This window comes from Gymnoscopelus braueri (genome assembly GCF_963280865.1).
Source record: "Gymnoscopelus braueri genome assembly, chromosome: 22".
Taxonomy (NCBI): domain Eukaryota; kingdom Metazoa; phylum Chordata; class Actinopteri; order Myctophiformes; family Myctophidae; genus Gymnoscopelus; species Gymnoscopelus braueri.
Window position 1 is genome coordinate 39,058,060 of NC_137624.1, and position 16,006 is coordinate 39,074,065.

At 39.3% G+C, this 16,006-nt stretch overlaps 1 protein-coding gene across 1 annotated transcript in view; it reads right to left on the reverse strand.

Annotated features, from left to right (window-relative positions):
- Positions 1-14,383, reverse strand: part of LOC308078747 (lysosome membrane protein 2-like) — a 41,248-nt gene extending 26,865 nt beyond the window's left edge. Inside the window, exon 1 of the mRNA XM_080420080.1 lies at positions 13,769-14,383. Within this exon, the coding sequence (XP_080276206.1) occupies positions 13,769-13,888 (120 nt within the window). The 5' untranslated portion in view covers positions 13,889-14,383. The remainder of the gene's footprint in view (positions 1-13,768) is intronic.
- Positions 14,384-16,006: the final 1,623 nt, after the last annotated feature.

Sequence of the window (16,006 nt, forward strand, 5' to 3'; positions counted from 1 at the left end):
CAGTGGTGCTGGTGTGTGAAATGTTTCACTGGACGATACATCTGAAAGGACATGATAATTACAGCCCAGCTGCTGTGGTAGTCTGACACAAGGTGTACTCATTTGAAGGAAACTATCAGAAGAACAGTGGTCAGATGGAAGTCCACATCTTTAACACAGTGTCTCTACGCTGGAGGACGTTGCCCCAGGCATGGACAGGCGCCTCCAGGCGCTGGGGCCACACAGCTGTACTTATAGCAGAGTGCGTCTACATCTGGGGGGGGTATCCTTACTGCAACCTGCTCTATGGATTTGATGTCGACTCCCACAGATGGTTCAAGCCCGAGATTTCTGGAACCGTTCCAGAGGGGACGTACTACCACACAGCCTGTGTCTTGGAGAAGGTCATGTATATCTATGGAGGAATCAACGAGCACACTGGAAATACTAATGACATGTACAAGTTGGACACCACCACAATGGTCTGGGCTGTAATTAACACCAGAAGAACTCAACTAACCGTTTCATATTGTCACTCTGCCACCATCATCGGGACAAAGATGTTTGTATTTGGGGGCTGTGGGTACATCAGAGTGTTTGACACAGAGACCAACAACTGGCTGAACACACCTCCTGCACAGCCTCTCCCAGAAGGACGCCGGGGTCATTCAGCCTTTGCCTACAATGGAGAGCTGTACATATATGGTGGCAGCAACCGGAAATACTTAAATGATGTGTGGAAATTCAGCCCAGTGACCTTCACCTGGAATAAGGTTGAACTCAAGGGAAACGGCCCTTCTCGGACGTTTCATATGTGCTGTTGCATGGTGGGAGATCGTATCATACTCTTTGGAGATCGGAAAATACAAGTAGACTTCCATCTCTTTGATGGTCTGTATATCTTAGATTTAAGTCCAACACTGAAGACATTATGCAAGCTAGTAGTTATTCAGTACGGTGTGGAGCAGTCAGAACTCCCTCACAACATCAGGTGGGAACTGGCAGCCACGACTAAAAACTAGCTGTAGAATACAACTCTCGTAGACGTATTTATGATTCTGACGTTTTCAATCTACGAGAGTTGTAGGGTTGATCCCCCATGGACACATGGACTTTCATCTCCTAGCCCGTAGATCTCCAAACATGTACAAATGCAAAAAAATAAATGTGCTTACCCCCACGCCCCAAATGTTAACTCTTTCTACGGGGTAGAAGTGCAATGTAATAATCCATATCTTTCAATAAAGAAGTATTTTAATCCCGTCTGTGGCCGGAACGCCATTTTTTCACCCTCGTTTACTTCCTGTTTACATTGAGTGTAATTCCGGGTTTCACCGGATGCGCCCCGTCACTACCGCCCATTGGGAACTTCCGACAGAATCGGCCACAGACTGACTGCGAGACTTCCAGAGATGCGTATCCAATACAGTCATTACTCATGTCAAATCTTAAACAATAGATTGTCACGAAGTTGAAGAGGAGACCATCTGTATCACGCATGCTACACTTATGCCTCTGTAAGGTTAGACTTAACCTCTGCATACTGTGCATAGCATAAATAAAGCCACGCTTGAGCAACATCTACTGTCTCACGTCTTTGATCATTTCTCTGGAAGCGAAGACCCAGATACAGAATTCCACTATACACTGGCTTGCAAATTGCATTTTTTGCCATGGATTGGACATACAAAATGAGCAGTCAATAAGATTACGAGAAACAACACAGATCTTTTTTTTTTTTTTTTTTAACGTTTTGTTTATTTTTTTAATTTATTTTTTGCACACTCACAAGTAATACAGTAATTACTGAAGGAAATAAACAGAGTATCTCCAAAGGGTCAAAATGATTAAGTTACAGGATAGACAAATCTCAAGTATGAAGAGAAACAACACAGATCTATCCCTAAACGTATACCAGTGTGACATATAGTGTCGAGGCTGGCATTTCAATAATTGGGTCTTATCAGTACAGTAAGTGCTTTCATTGCAAATTACATGAACAAAATAAGAACATTATAATGTTCTTATGTCAGTTTGAAAGTGGTTACGTCTGTCTGTAATATTTAACCAATTTAAAGTATCAACAAGATAATAAGTAACTAAGTAATAACTACATTGAATGGATCCATTACAAACGGGGTTCTTTTTTCAATTTCCTGAAAAGTAATGGTTCTTCGATGAACCATTTCACTTTAGACATCAGAGCCCAGACAACACACATTAATTGAGGCTAGACACCCCAGCACCCTTCCATTGTCGGCGGTTGCCACCGACAACCAGCTCTCTGGGAGAGCCGCCCGCCCACAGATCATGTGATGGCGTAAGTTGGCCAGCCACTAGTTGTTGTATTGTGACCACCGTTGCCAGATTGTGTGAGAGACATAAGCAACCAGGTCTATGGAAACAAGCCCAAAAGAAGCGACTAGGCTACATGAGCACTTTAAACCTATAAAAGTGAAATATTTGGAATATATTTGGAAAAAAAGAAACCTGATGGGGGATCTGCGGAGAAATACATTAATTTGGGTGTCCTTGACATGCAAATGATTGAGAGCTGGTTTAAACAATAAGTACACAAATTGGAAGCAAGCTCCAAATAACTGCACTTTAACAACAAGCCCAAAAAAACGCAACCCGCAACTACCAATATTAACAAGTAACTTTACTGAAAAACAAGCCCAAAGTCGCTTATAATAACAAGCAGACATGGCAACGCTGATTGTGACCTTAATGATCTGAACCACATTCCTCAGTCGGGACTGAGCCCTGAGAGGCCCTGGTAGCACCGTCCCACACCACCACACCATCGTGACAACAACCCCAGTGCCAGAACATTACCACCACCAATCCCCCCTACCATCCCCCGGTTGTAGCAACAACCACCGTGCCAAAACATTACAACCACAACCACACAGACAACAACCATGATAAGAATCAAGAATCAACTTTACAGGTGTAAAGAAGAAGTGGGTCAAATTATTTTTTTTGCGCAAGCTCCATCATTGTTGTTTTTTCAGAAAGGCAGAAGAAGAAAAAAGGACGGACAGGGAGAGGGGAAAAATCTAACCGTAAAGAAGCATTTCAAAGAGAACCCCAAAAAATCTAGATATCAACATTATATATAGCATAAATACTCCAGTAAAGTAAAAAAAATCCTCAAAAGTGTACTTAAGTACAGTACTTGAGTAAATGTACTAAGTTACTTTACACCACTGGTATGCACATGAGGTTAAACATAAGGTGCAAAAGTGGTAATACATCGGTAGGTCCACATAGCGGCAGATATGTACATGAGATTAGATGTAAGTGCAAAACAACACATGCAGGCAAGTCCACAGGGAAACAAGTATTGAGGATCAGATCACACATGAAGGGAAGACAATAGTCAGTTTCAAGGAAAGTTTTCCAATCGGATCTTACGCAGAGGGTGAGAGAAAGCCTGTTCTGGTTAGGAAAAGTACAAATAGCTTTTACTTACAATACGTTATGTCTCGCTATACATAGTAGCCTACATAACGAGCCCGTTCTCGTGGACACAATGAATACAATACAATGGATACTAATGGGTGAGAGTATGAGCAATGGGGAGGAGAGGGTTCATATTTCTATATTTTCTTTAAAAATGTTTAAAAAAGATTCTAAAATGTTGGTTAATCAAAACAATGTCATGATGCAATGCGCTGTCAGCTTGCAGATCGCGCTGTGAGCAGGCTGTGAGCTTGTGGATTGTCTATTTTCCGTTATTCACTGCACTACAAAGTATATATAGGGCTTAAGTGGCGAATAATGCTTAATTGTTTCCATAGACAAAAGGTCCAGTGGCCTAGTTCTGTCACTCACATCTGTATTAAAGTTGAATCTGTCTTCTCTTCTCGATGATGTGAACCCAAGGAAGCTAAACAGTATAGAGGGGGAGAAAGGGAGAAAGGGGGGGGGCACAGGGTTGTTTTGGGAGCACAGGCCCCCCTCTTCCATCGGGGGTCCCGTCTACTCAGAGACTCGACTGAGAGGCTGAGGACAAAGGCTGTCACCTTGGATTGAGGAAGGGGGAGCGCATGGTCTCTCTATGTGGGGCCTCCTTTCGTGGTCGAAAACAGTCAACATGGTCACCTTCCCTGCGTGCTACTGTACACATTGGTGGAAAGTAACTAAGTACGTTTACTCAAGTACTGTCCTTAAGTACACTTGAGGTATTTGTACTTTACTTGAATATTTCCAATTTATACTTTTACTTCTACTAATAATAATATTGTACTTTTACTCCACTACAATTATTTGAAAATGATAATGATAGAAATTATGACATTATGAAACATACATTAACCACTTTAGCCCTATTTTTATACCTAGGCCATTTGAAAATAGCCGATCTACAAGCTCACAACGTGTCGCATTGCTTGTAGATCTTGTGAGCTTGTAGATCTGCTATTTTCAAAAATGTTAGTACTTTTGCTTTTGGTACTTTAAGTACATTTTGATACCAGTACTTTTGTACTTTTACTCAAGTAAATTTTTAATTCTGGACTTTTACATCTAACGGAGTATTTCTACATTGCAGTATTGGTGCTTTTACTTAAGTAATAAATGTGAGTACTTTTTCCACCACTGACTGTACATGAAATACATGGAACAGAGTTCTCTTATCTCAGCTTCTCCAAAGCCAACTCCCGATATGAAAACACACACATAGCAGGTGAATACACACACTGCAAAGTGCTTTGATGTGGAGATGCTCTTTGCACACACTTTTTAAAACCCATGCAAATGAAAAGCACTGGTGGTGAGCTGCAGTGTTTTTCACAACATTAAACACTATTATCTCGTCTCTGTCGGGTGGAAAAGGTCCCCTAAAAAAATAGATCCAGTAGTTATAATGTAGTCACAATCTCTTGTTAAAGGGACAGTTCACCACCAAAATGACTTTTTTTTCCTATGGATTAGTCACCCCATGGAGACTTGAATTCATGGATATGTTTTAGTTTTTGTCGCATTCCTAAGCCAATAATTTGATGATCGGCAGCGGTTCCGGAAGGAGGCACAAAGAGTCTCCTTTCTGTCTCCTACCGGAACCGCAGCCTACTGGTCTGTCTGCTGGTCACCAATTGGCTTAGGAATGCGACAAAAACAAAAAAATATCCATGAATTCAAGTCTCCATGGGGTGACTAATCGATAGATTTTTTTTGGGTGAACTATCCCTTTAATGCTTTTCATTGGTTCAAGATATAAATATATATTTATTTTTCTAAGGCGATGCATGCACATAATAATAACAAAGTCTGCAACACTGGTATTTCAGCTCCACGTGTTTATTGCTGTTTGTTCAAAGTTTCAATCCTACTGGATCTTCATCAGGAATAAATCCATCAGAAAACCAACAGCAATAAACAAGTGGAGCTGAGAAAACTGTGTTACGGACTTTATTAGATTTTATTGTCAATATTTATAAAACCCACACAGACCCACTTAACGTCTCCTACACCAAAACATTTTGCCAAAAATAGCCGATCTGCAAGCTCACCAGTGTTGACAGAACATTTTGATTTAGTTTTAGTCATAGTCTTTTGAATCAAATTTCATTTAGTTTTAGTCATTAGTCATTATTTTAGTCATCTGACATGTTTTAGTTGACTAAATATCATAAGATTATAGTCGACTAAATCTACAGTTGATTTAGTCGACTAAAATGTATTTTTGGCGGTGCCTTGATGGCGTCGTAATGGCTGATTTTACACTTGGTTGCATGCTGAAAATAGCAGATCTACAAGCTCACAACACGTTGCAGCGCGACGCGTTGTGAGCTTGTAGATCTGCTATTTTCAGAGCACAACACCCAAGCGCAAACAAACTTGTCTTTTAGTTCTACTGGATCTCTTCTCCACTAGTCCCTCGCTAACATTTTAGTCTAGTTTTTATTTGTTGACGAAATTGTCAATATATTTAGTCTAGTTTTAGTCATCATAGCATAGTTTTTATTTAGTTTTCGTCAGTGAAAAAAGGGAGTCGACAACATTTTTCATCTTAGTTTTAGTCGACGAAATCAACACTGAAGCTCGCTGCGTGTCGCATTGTGACGAGTTGTGAACTTGTAGATCAGCTATTTTTGCTGAATATTCTCCCCCTCCGGAATAGGGATGCTATAGGGTTCATTGGTTAAGTCGCTGCGTACCGCTGCATATTTTATATGGGTTGATTCATTTGAACTCAATCCCCTCGCTAAGCTCTGCTAAATGACCTATAAAGGTCTCCACTGTTATTCTCACTCTGAAAGTAAAGTAAGTAAGGAAACTATCTGACATGGTTACTGAGTTTGTAGTTCTGCTATTTTTGTGCGGGAAACCGGGTTCAAATCCAGGGTAGAAGAGGAAGGTTACGTAGTGCAGCTTTAAGTAGTTTTAAATTCACGTAGGCTACTCCAGTACTTCAACTCAAGAACAAATTTGACACTTTCACTTCCACCAGGAGTATCTATACTTGAGTACTTTGTCCACCACTGTTTATCAGGCAACTGTACACATGACCTCTGTGTTTATTAGTGACTCACTGTGGGCGCTGACTTAGTGACTTCTGTGCTTATGGTGACTCATATATGTAGGCCGTAGCTGAGTGGGTCGAGAGGTCATCTGAGGAAGGTCCCCCGGTTCGACCCTTGGCTCACATGTGTCAAAGTGTCACAGTAGCAAGACACTTAACCCCTATAACTGCTCCACCACCCCGTGCGCTGATCAGAGCCATTCTGAGCAGCCGTCAGCTGGGTGAAGCTGTAAAAGTAAATTTCCGTTCACCCCGCGGAGCAGAAAATGCTCCGCTCTGACCCCTGTGACCTATACGGTGCCTCACATGGAAGCTGCGAGGCTGCCTACCCCCCCCCCCTGCCTACCCCCCCACCCCATAGCTTAGCAAAAGGAGGGTCTCCGGGGAATGGACCCCTTCACACATGCACAAATATTTTACTGATGTAGGGTCATCAACCAAAAAAAAAAGTTTTTAGTAGAGCAGTGTTGATTTCGTCGACTAAAACTATGACGAAAAATGTTCGTCAACTACCTTTTTTCACTGACAAATAAAAACTAGACTAAAATGTTAGGGAGGGACTAGTGGAGAAGAGATACAGTAGAACTAAAAGACAAGTCATTTTATGTTTGGTTGCACTCGGGTGTCGCGCTCTGAAAATAGCAGATCTACAAGCTCACAACGTGTCGCGCTGCGACGCGTTGTGAGCTTGTTGATTGGCTATTTTCAGCATGCAACCAAGTGTAAAATCTGCCATTTTAGTCGACTAAATCAACTGTAGATTTAGTCGACTATAATCTTATGATATCTAGTCAACTAAAACTAGACAAAAACTAAAATACTTCAAAAACATGACTAAAACTAAATGGAATTGTATTCAAAAGACAATGACTAAAACTAAATCAAAATTTGCTGTCAAAATCCACACTGGAGTAGAGCCAGCTTTGTGAAATGCGGTTGATAAACATAACACAGTTCTGTAGTAAAATCAGCACTGGACACAATCCATCAATATGCCTAAATATGTAAAATGTTAAACTAACATGCCTAGACTTTGTCCAGCCCTGTATTAAACATTGTTTAAATATCGTTTCATGGACTACAAAACATAGGCTACACATAATGTAATTCGTTTATTAAAAAAACAAGCGTGTTTATCGATGTCACATCTGGGTTAGCAGTATTTAGGCTGAGCCTGTGAGCCGGGGTTCCCGTTAATAGGTCACCAATCTCAACAACTGCAAACAAAATTAGCGGGGTAAACAAACATTGGCCTTATATTTAGTGTTATCGAACTGGTTAATAAGCCACAAAGTCATGTGTTGTTGAACTCATCCTACTTCTACTACTACTGTAAGTTCCTGATATCGGCCATTATTTGACTATTTTGTTGACGTTGATATCTGAAATTATGCAACTGATGTGTCCTGATCTTTTACCGCTTTCAACCAGTGACTCATTATTTTGGGCATGCCATGATAGGCAAAATCTTTCAAAAGTAAAAAGGTTTTAAAAAAATTGATTTCTGAATGTTCTGAACATTTCTGGGTATCAACCTTTTATGTGAGCCTGTAGGCTACTCAATATCCAGGGGCTACTGTACTCAGCATAAGACAGACACGTTAAAGCTAAATGGTACAAGTTTGGGGTTGTGTAGGTACTCCAAATGTTGGTGAGAAATCTTCAATAGTTGCTCAGTTGATTGGAAACTGATAATCCAATTAGTCACCCCATTGACATTACATACAGCATTTCTTTTTTTAACTACAAACATCAACAACCTGTTGATTTGACTATTTGAAGATCCTATAGTTTTTTTAATAATGCCGTACCAATTAGGTCTAAATGGGTGTTGGTGGGAAGTGGCTACGTGGCCAGAAGGCCACTGGCAGCTAGCCTGGAATCCAGACTGTTCAACTTTTGGATTTTGTGAAAAGATCCAAAAGACGAATGTAAGCGGGTCATTCTGGATTCTAGGCTAACTGGCATCAGGCTAAAAGAGCTAAAGAGCTTTTCCCCCCTCAGACAATTACACACATGAACGAGCTGGCCATGGCAAAAACAAAGCTAGCCAGAGCAAGAGGCAAGGCTTGGGAAAAGCCATTATTGTTTTCATTTGTAACAATCTTCAAACAACCTCTGGCAGAACTAGAGAAAGTGTGTAAACTCCTTGTAGCGACTATCCTCACCCTGTCACCCATCACCTACATGTATGTATGTATGTACACCCTCAACCATTACCTACATCAATATATGCATGTGTGTGTATATACCCTCACCCATTACCTCTCTGTATGTATACACCAAACAGTTTGAACATGTGCTCTTTCAATGCTTTAAGCTTTCCCACCTGCCAATGTGTCACACGACACCTTGACACATTTTTGTTTTGAGCGTAAAGTGGGCCAGGTCACACAAGGTCCTTCCTGAGGTCATACAAGTTAACCAGCGCTTGTATCAAACATAAAATCATCTTTTCTTGTACAATAGCCATCCATCGGTCTATTACACAGCAGCACACTTTGCTATCAAGATGACAAAGAAAGACCTGTCATATTATAATCATTGTAGGCTTAGAACAATTACTTTATGGCGCTGAAACTAGTCAAGATGATTTTGAGATGCTAGTGGGTGGAAATAATTTGTATTAATGTATTTATATGTAACGACTTTAAATGGTATAGGCCAGGGGTCTTCAACGTTTTCAGACAAGGACCCCCTAGCTGAGAGAGAGATGAAGCAGGGGCCCCCATTATATAAAATTGTGCTTCAGATTAAACTTTTTTACTTGGTTTGCTCTGTTTTCCCTCTACACCTATACCTCTTTGCCAAAAATAGCTGATCTACAAGCTCACAACGCATGTTCTGTGAGCTTGTAGATCGGCTATTTTGGCTAAAGTTCTCCTCAGAAAAGGGATGTTAGGGTTCAAGTGGTTAATGTTTAAAAAAAAAATCATATCACACAAAGATTTGGCGGACCCCCTGCAGTAGCTCTGAGGACCCCCTAGGGGTCCCGGACCCCCTGTTGAAGACCCCTGGTATAGACTTTAAACTTTACCAACAAATAGTTCTTGGGGTCAGGTATGCCACCAAGCCTTGGATTTATTCTTACTGTCATGAGAGGTTTGTTATAACAAAGGCAACTTATGGAGAAAAGTGATGGCTGGTATAATGTTGGGTGTATATCAGCCAAATTCTTCTAATACAGTACATAATGTGTTATTTGACAACATGTTTGAATATTTTATACATTTACTTTACATCTCTCAGACTGACGATCCAATACTTAAGAGGGCAGCAAAGGAAAGAATTTGAGAAATTGAATGAGAGGAAAGCCCTGGAGAACATGGGAGAACATCTTGCAGCTGATTAAACATTTGTCTTCCAGCCACCCACAGTGCCAACCTGTGTGAGAGAGGACTATAGCAAAAGCTGGGGAATCTGTTTGGGGAATCACCTGGCAGATGGAACAAATTGAAAAAACATCAATCACCCCACATTCTCTCCACGCCCTTCAGCATCTTGATCTAGTCAACAACCATGCACTTCCACTGCCCACTGTTGTTATTCCGCGCTCTCTCACCCTCTCTCTCTCCCTCTCTCTCAAAAGTCTGGAATTCAAAATTTACTTGAGTAAAAGTACAGACGTATTGGTATAATAAAGTAGAAAGTACTCATTATGCAGAATGTCCCATTTCACAAGTTTTCAAATGTATAAAAATCTTTTGAAAATAGCCGATCTACAAGCTCACAATGCGTCGCGATGCGACGCATTGTGAGCTTGTAGATCGGCTATTTTCAAATGGCCGAAATGTATATATGGCTGAAGTGGTTAATGTATGTTTTGTAATAATAATCAAAATCTACAAAGTAACTAGTAACTTAAGTTTTCAAATAATTGTAGTGGAGTAAAAGTATAATATTTGCCTCTGAGATGTAGTGGAGTAGAGGTAAAAGTACTGAAAATTGGAATACCTCAACATTGTACTTAAGTACAGTACTTGTGTAAATGTACTTAGTTACTTTACACCACTGGTCTATAGTCTATACTGCATCAGACAAACCAGAATGAAACACCTCATGTACAACATTAGACAATCTCCAGCAAACTGAGATAGAGAATAGATTCACAGATGAGAAGCAAGTACATTCAAGTAACTGACAATTTCTAATACATGTAAAATCTTCATGTCTTCTCAATGGCTTTAAACTACGTGAAAACAGACAGTTCCTATTGTTTCATTCTCCAAGTTAATTCAGGACAGGATGGACAGGGAATGCTTTCTTTATCGGTCGGTCTCTATCCAAGCTTTCACCACTTAAACTCTATATTACTTGGCGTACTTGGCCTTTCTTGGAATTCATGCTATGCTGTCCTCAGTTTGAGGTTGATATAGAACAAGGGTTCTCAAAGTGGGCAAAATGAGTTAGTATAGCATAACAATCAGTTTAACCACTTTAACCCCATTATATTGGCTATTTGAAAATAACCAATCTATTGAAAATAACCAATCTACAAGCTCACAACGCGAACAAAAAATGGTTCTATAACAAGTCTCTATAATAATAATAACAGATTTTCTTACGTCCATTACATGATCAAGTAATATGGACTAATGCATTTAATTGCTCACTTTGACACAATGTAAATCTAAAATTGCGTTTTAACCTACTGTATTAGCAACCAAACCCTATAGCTATTTGTGCAGTATTCCAGTTAGGCTACTTGAGCCATCTCTGATGACATAATATGTAGTCAAAGCAAAATCATAAGAATGTGTGACACTGAGACACCCTATTTTAGCTTCAGCTCAGGAAACATTTCTGATAAACAGCTAAATTACTTTAACATATGACAAGCCACATTATGCCATGCCTGGGCCTGTTATAATGGACTACAAAAACCCATTATAACCCGTCATCTCTGGTAATGAGCTGCTTTTTAAGCCATGAAGCCACTCCTCCTCAGAGGCATAACCGGAAACACAGCAATAACAGTAGCCATGTGTTCCCATAATATCATAACAACACTGCTACTGCTTCAGCTCCACTCCATTGAAAGCAATGCTGACTCTCACTGCTTTTGTATGCAGCAATGTAATTGCATCTGAACTAACAGCTTCATGTTATTTGCAGGTCATTTGAAGCCTGTGACACTTTGTATTACCATATAGTAGGCCTATACTATACGTTTGCCAGTAGTCTATGAAATGGGATGGGACTTGGGAGGGAGACATAATGATATGTTATTTCACCTGACCTGACCTGCTGGGCTGTATGCATATTGTAGGGTATAGGCTAACTAAATATACTTCCCAATCCAGTGGTGTAAAGTAACTACGTACATTTACACAAGTACTGTACCTAAAGTATTTTTGATTTTACTGGAGTATTTCCAATTTTCAATACTTTTACTTCTACCCCACTACCTCTCAGAGGCAAATATTGTACTTTTACTCCACTACAATTATTTGAAAACTTTAGTTAGTAGTTACTTTGCAGATATAAATTATTATATTATAAAACATACATTAACCACTTCAGCCCTAATTTATACATAGGCGATTTGAAAATAGCAGATCTACAAGTTCACATCACCTCGCATCATGACGAGTTGTGAGCTTGTAGATCTGCTATTTTCAAACATTTGAGTACTTTTACTTTTGGTATGCTACTTTAAGTCTAGTTTGATGCCAATACTTTTGTACTTTTACTCAAGTAACATTTTGAACACAGGCCTTTTACTTGTAACAGAGTATTTGTATATTGTGGTATTGCTACTTTTACTTCAATAAAATATCTGAGTAGCCTACTTCTTCCACCACTGGTAATCATGTATTCTCTAACACCACTCAGCAGCAGCAGTGGTGTTAAGTAACGAAGTACATGTACTCAAGTACTGTAATTAGGTACAATTTCAAGTTTTTTTTTCACTTTACTGGAGTTCGAACTTCGAAGAGTCCATGCAGCGTGCAGCACAAATCCGATCACACGCACGTGGTGCAGGATCTATTCCTCTTAACCATTGGTTCTCAAAGTGGGGTCCGGGGACCCCCAGGGGTCCTTGGGGGGTCCCCAGCAAAATGTGTTACATTTTATACTTTGGCTTTTCAAATATTGCAGATCTACAAGCTCATAGTGCGTGCTAAGCTATGAGCTTGTAGATCTGCCATTTTTCGAAAAATCGTGGAACATTTAGCAAATCTTTGAATATCTTTTATTTTAAAGCGAACATATTTAACACAGATCTTTGCTTCTGGGGGTCCGTGGCACAAAACATTTTCAGATGGGGGTCCGCGGCCAAATACATCATCATTTTGGGGGTCCTTAATTGACACGAAAAAGTTTGAGAACCACTGCTCTGAACGCACGCTCCTCAAAGTGCGTGCGTTCAGTTCAGCTCAGTGTGGGAGGCTATGGGAGGCTATGGGTCCAAATTAGTGATGGGAAATGGTCAGCAGCTGTTCGTAACATAAACAAACAATAGATCATCTATGGTCTGTCTGTGGGTCATGGCTGGGTGCATGGCACCCCGGGCACCCTATAGGCACCCACTGAAACTGAAGTTTTTCTTCTTCTTTTTTTGTTCTTCAAAGTTTTGGTTTTCCTGACATTATGGCAAAATCCATGTATTGTGTGAATATTGGCAAAGTTTGTGGTTCATAATGATTGGATGATTTACGTGAACTAAATCACGTGGCACACGTGCAGTTATCCATGCAGGACACGAGAAGAGCACTAGTGGGCACACAGGAAAAGTGGGCACCTCAATGTAAAATGTGCTATTTTGTGCAAAATGTTGATTTATTTATTTAGTCATTAGTAATAAAGTATACATAATTTGAACATGCACAGTAGCCCATACATCATTATTAGAAGTAAAAATTCACCCTTCAACTTCTTGTGTATGGCCAAAATTATTGGATTTACACGTTTTGTAGCAATTTGTAGCAATTGTTAATATTATATTTTAGACCTTAAATGTCAAATGTTCAATCATGTTCTAATCATGTATACTTTATTAGACGACTTAAGTTGGTTGCATTATGATGCATTGTGAGCTTGTAGATCTGCTATTTTCAAATGGCCGAAATGTAGGCTATAGGTTTGAAGTGTAATGTTTTGTAATAATAATCTGTCATTTGTAACTAGTAACTAAAGTTTTCCTATAATTGTAATGGAGTAAAAAGTACAATATTTGCCTCTGAGATGTAGTGGAGTAGAAGTGAAACTTAGTTACTTTACACCACTTGTAGCCTATATATTGATAGAACTTACCTTCTTTAAACGGTTGTGCATGACAGTCCTGAAGACCTGAGCCACCCATAAACCAATGCCTATGACGAGCAGGTTAGCGCAGATGATCCCCACTGTGTACAGGGCACAGGACCTCCTCATCCTGAACACAGCAGAACGACCTAAAAAACTAGACTAAATAGAGCTCAATATGTCAAGAGCAAAGACTAGCAAAATGTCTAACAAAAAAAAAAGTTCTGAAACAAAATTGTCTAAAAACAATAATGTAAAAAAAAAAGTAAAAAAAAAAAAAAAAAAAAAAAAAGTCTAAAGAAAATTGTCTAAAATGTCTTTTTAAAAAAAGAATGTCAAGAGCAAAGATGCAAAGATTTCGCGATAGAGCTTTTTGTAAAGCTCTAAGAGGCACTGGGCAGCCTAAACGCTGTTTCCCAATGAGTGTGTCTGCTGAGTTCCCACAGATCCGTTATTCGCAACAAAGTTGCTGCACCTGACGAAACAGACACAATGAAACAAAAGTTTCTGTTTGCTCTGATCTTAACTTCCCCAAGTTACAACGACGAGCAAATGGGGGGGTATTAGTTTACCCAGCCTATGGTTAATAATCAACTAAAAGTCTCTCTAACAGCTCCTGATCCCTGTGCCTGCAGGCTGTGTTGTAAATGTATAGCTGTATAATGAACGGTGCCACTGGGTGTATTTGTAGGGGGCTTGTGTTGTGTGTCATCGTGGCACATGCTCAGGGACTGCTGGTGATTGGTCGCCTGCTAAACAGCAGTTGACAGGACCTTCAAGTGGTGGGGAAAAGTACTCACATGTCACTTAAGTAAAAGTATCAATACTGCAACTACTTCTGTTATTAGGGGTAAAAATCCGGAATTCAAAATTTACTTGAGTAAAAGTACAAAAGTATATTGGCATTAAAATGTACTTAAAGTACGAAAAGTAAAAGTAGTCATTATGCAGAATGTCCCATTTCAATGCATTTCAAATCTTTTGAAAATAGCAGATCTATAAGCTCACTAATGGCCAAAATGTAAATAGGGTTGAAGTGGTTAATGTATGTTTTGTAATAATAATTTCAAATCTACAAAGTAACTAGTGACTGAAGTTTTCAAATAATTGTAGTGGAGTAAAAGCACAATATTTGTCTCTGAAATGTAGTGGAGTAAAAGTAAAGAAAATTGGAAATACTCAAGTAAAGTAAAAAAAAAAAAATACCTAAAGATTGTACTTAAGTACAGTACTTGAGTAAATGTACTTAATTACTTTACACCACTGGTGTTTGGTTCCGCCTGCGTGAATCAGGGCCAAGATGGACATCATAAAATGCACGATCAAATAAAAATAATAATAATAAAAATATAGTAGCCTATACCACAATATAAAAATACTCTACACGTCCATTCAAATGTAACTTGAGTAGGCTGTAAGTGCAAAGCGGCATCAATTTATAGGCCTACTTAAAGTTTTCAAATGAAAAAAGCAGTAGGCTATAGCCTAATATAGCCTAATATTCGCTTCATAGTGGAGTAGAAGTAAAAGTATTCCAAATTGGGTATACTCAATGTGACAGAGCAGCCTCTGATAGACATCTTTTCCAATATGTTCAGCAGTATTCATATTGAAATGTATTCAAATAGTAAAATCAAAAAACAAACAGTACTAGGTTTGATGATGTTCTATATTGTCTGAATCAGCTTTGTTTGTGTTCGTTTACGTGCTAAAGAATGACTTTGAGTGCTGTTTCACTGTACAATGTAAGTCAACGAGGAGCATATTTTGAATTATCAATTTCTAATCAATGGAGCAATTATTTTAGATTTCTTGTCGACCTTTGGAGTTACATTATGACAAGGTAACTACACAACCCAAACCTCTACCAAAGTGGTCTTGCCCTTTAAGCACTTGATGTACTTGGTTACTTTCCACCACTGATTATGTGGAAATTACTTAAAGGGCAAGACCACTTAGTTAGAGGTTTGGGTTGTGTAGTTACCTTGCCATGATGTAACTCCAAAGGTGGACAGGATATACAAAATAATTGCTCCATTGATTAGAAATTGATCATGAGAAGGAAACTGAGGGTTTTTTCCATCTAAGCGTCTGTTTAAAAAGGAAGCAAAGATAGCCATTGTCCGTTGCTTCCTAAGTTTGTATTGTATACAGTAGACTATGATAAAGGGCCTGGTTACACTCACTCACTCACAACATCAAGCAGGAGATAAGGAAAATGACATGGTGTATTCGGTTTCAGGCTAT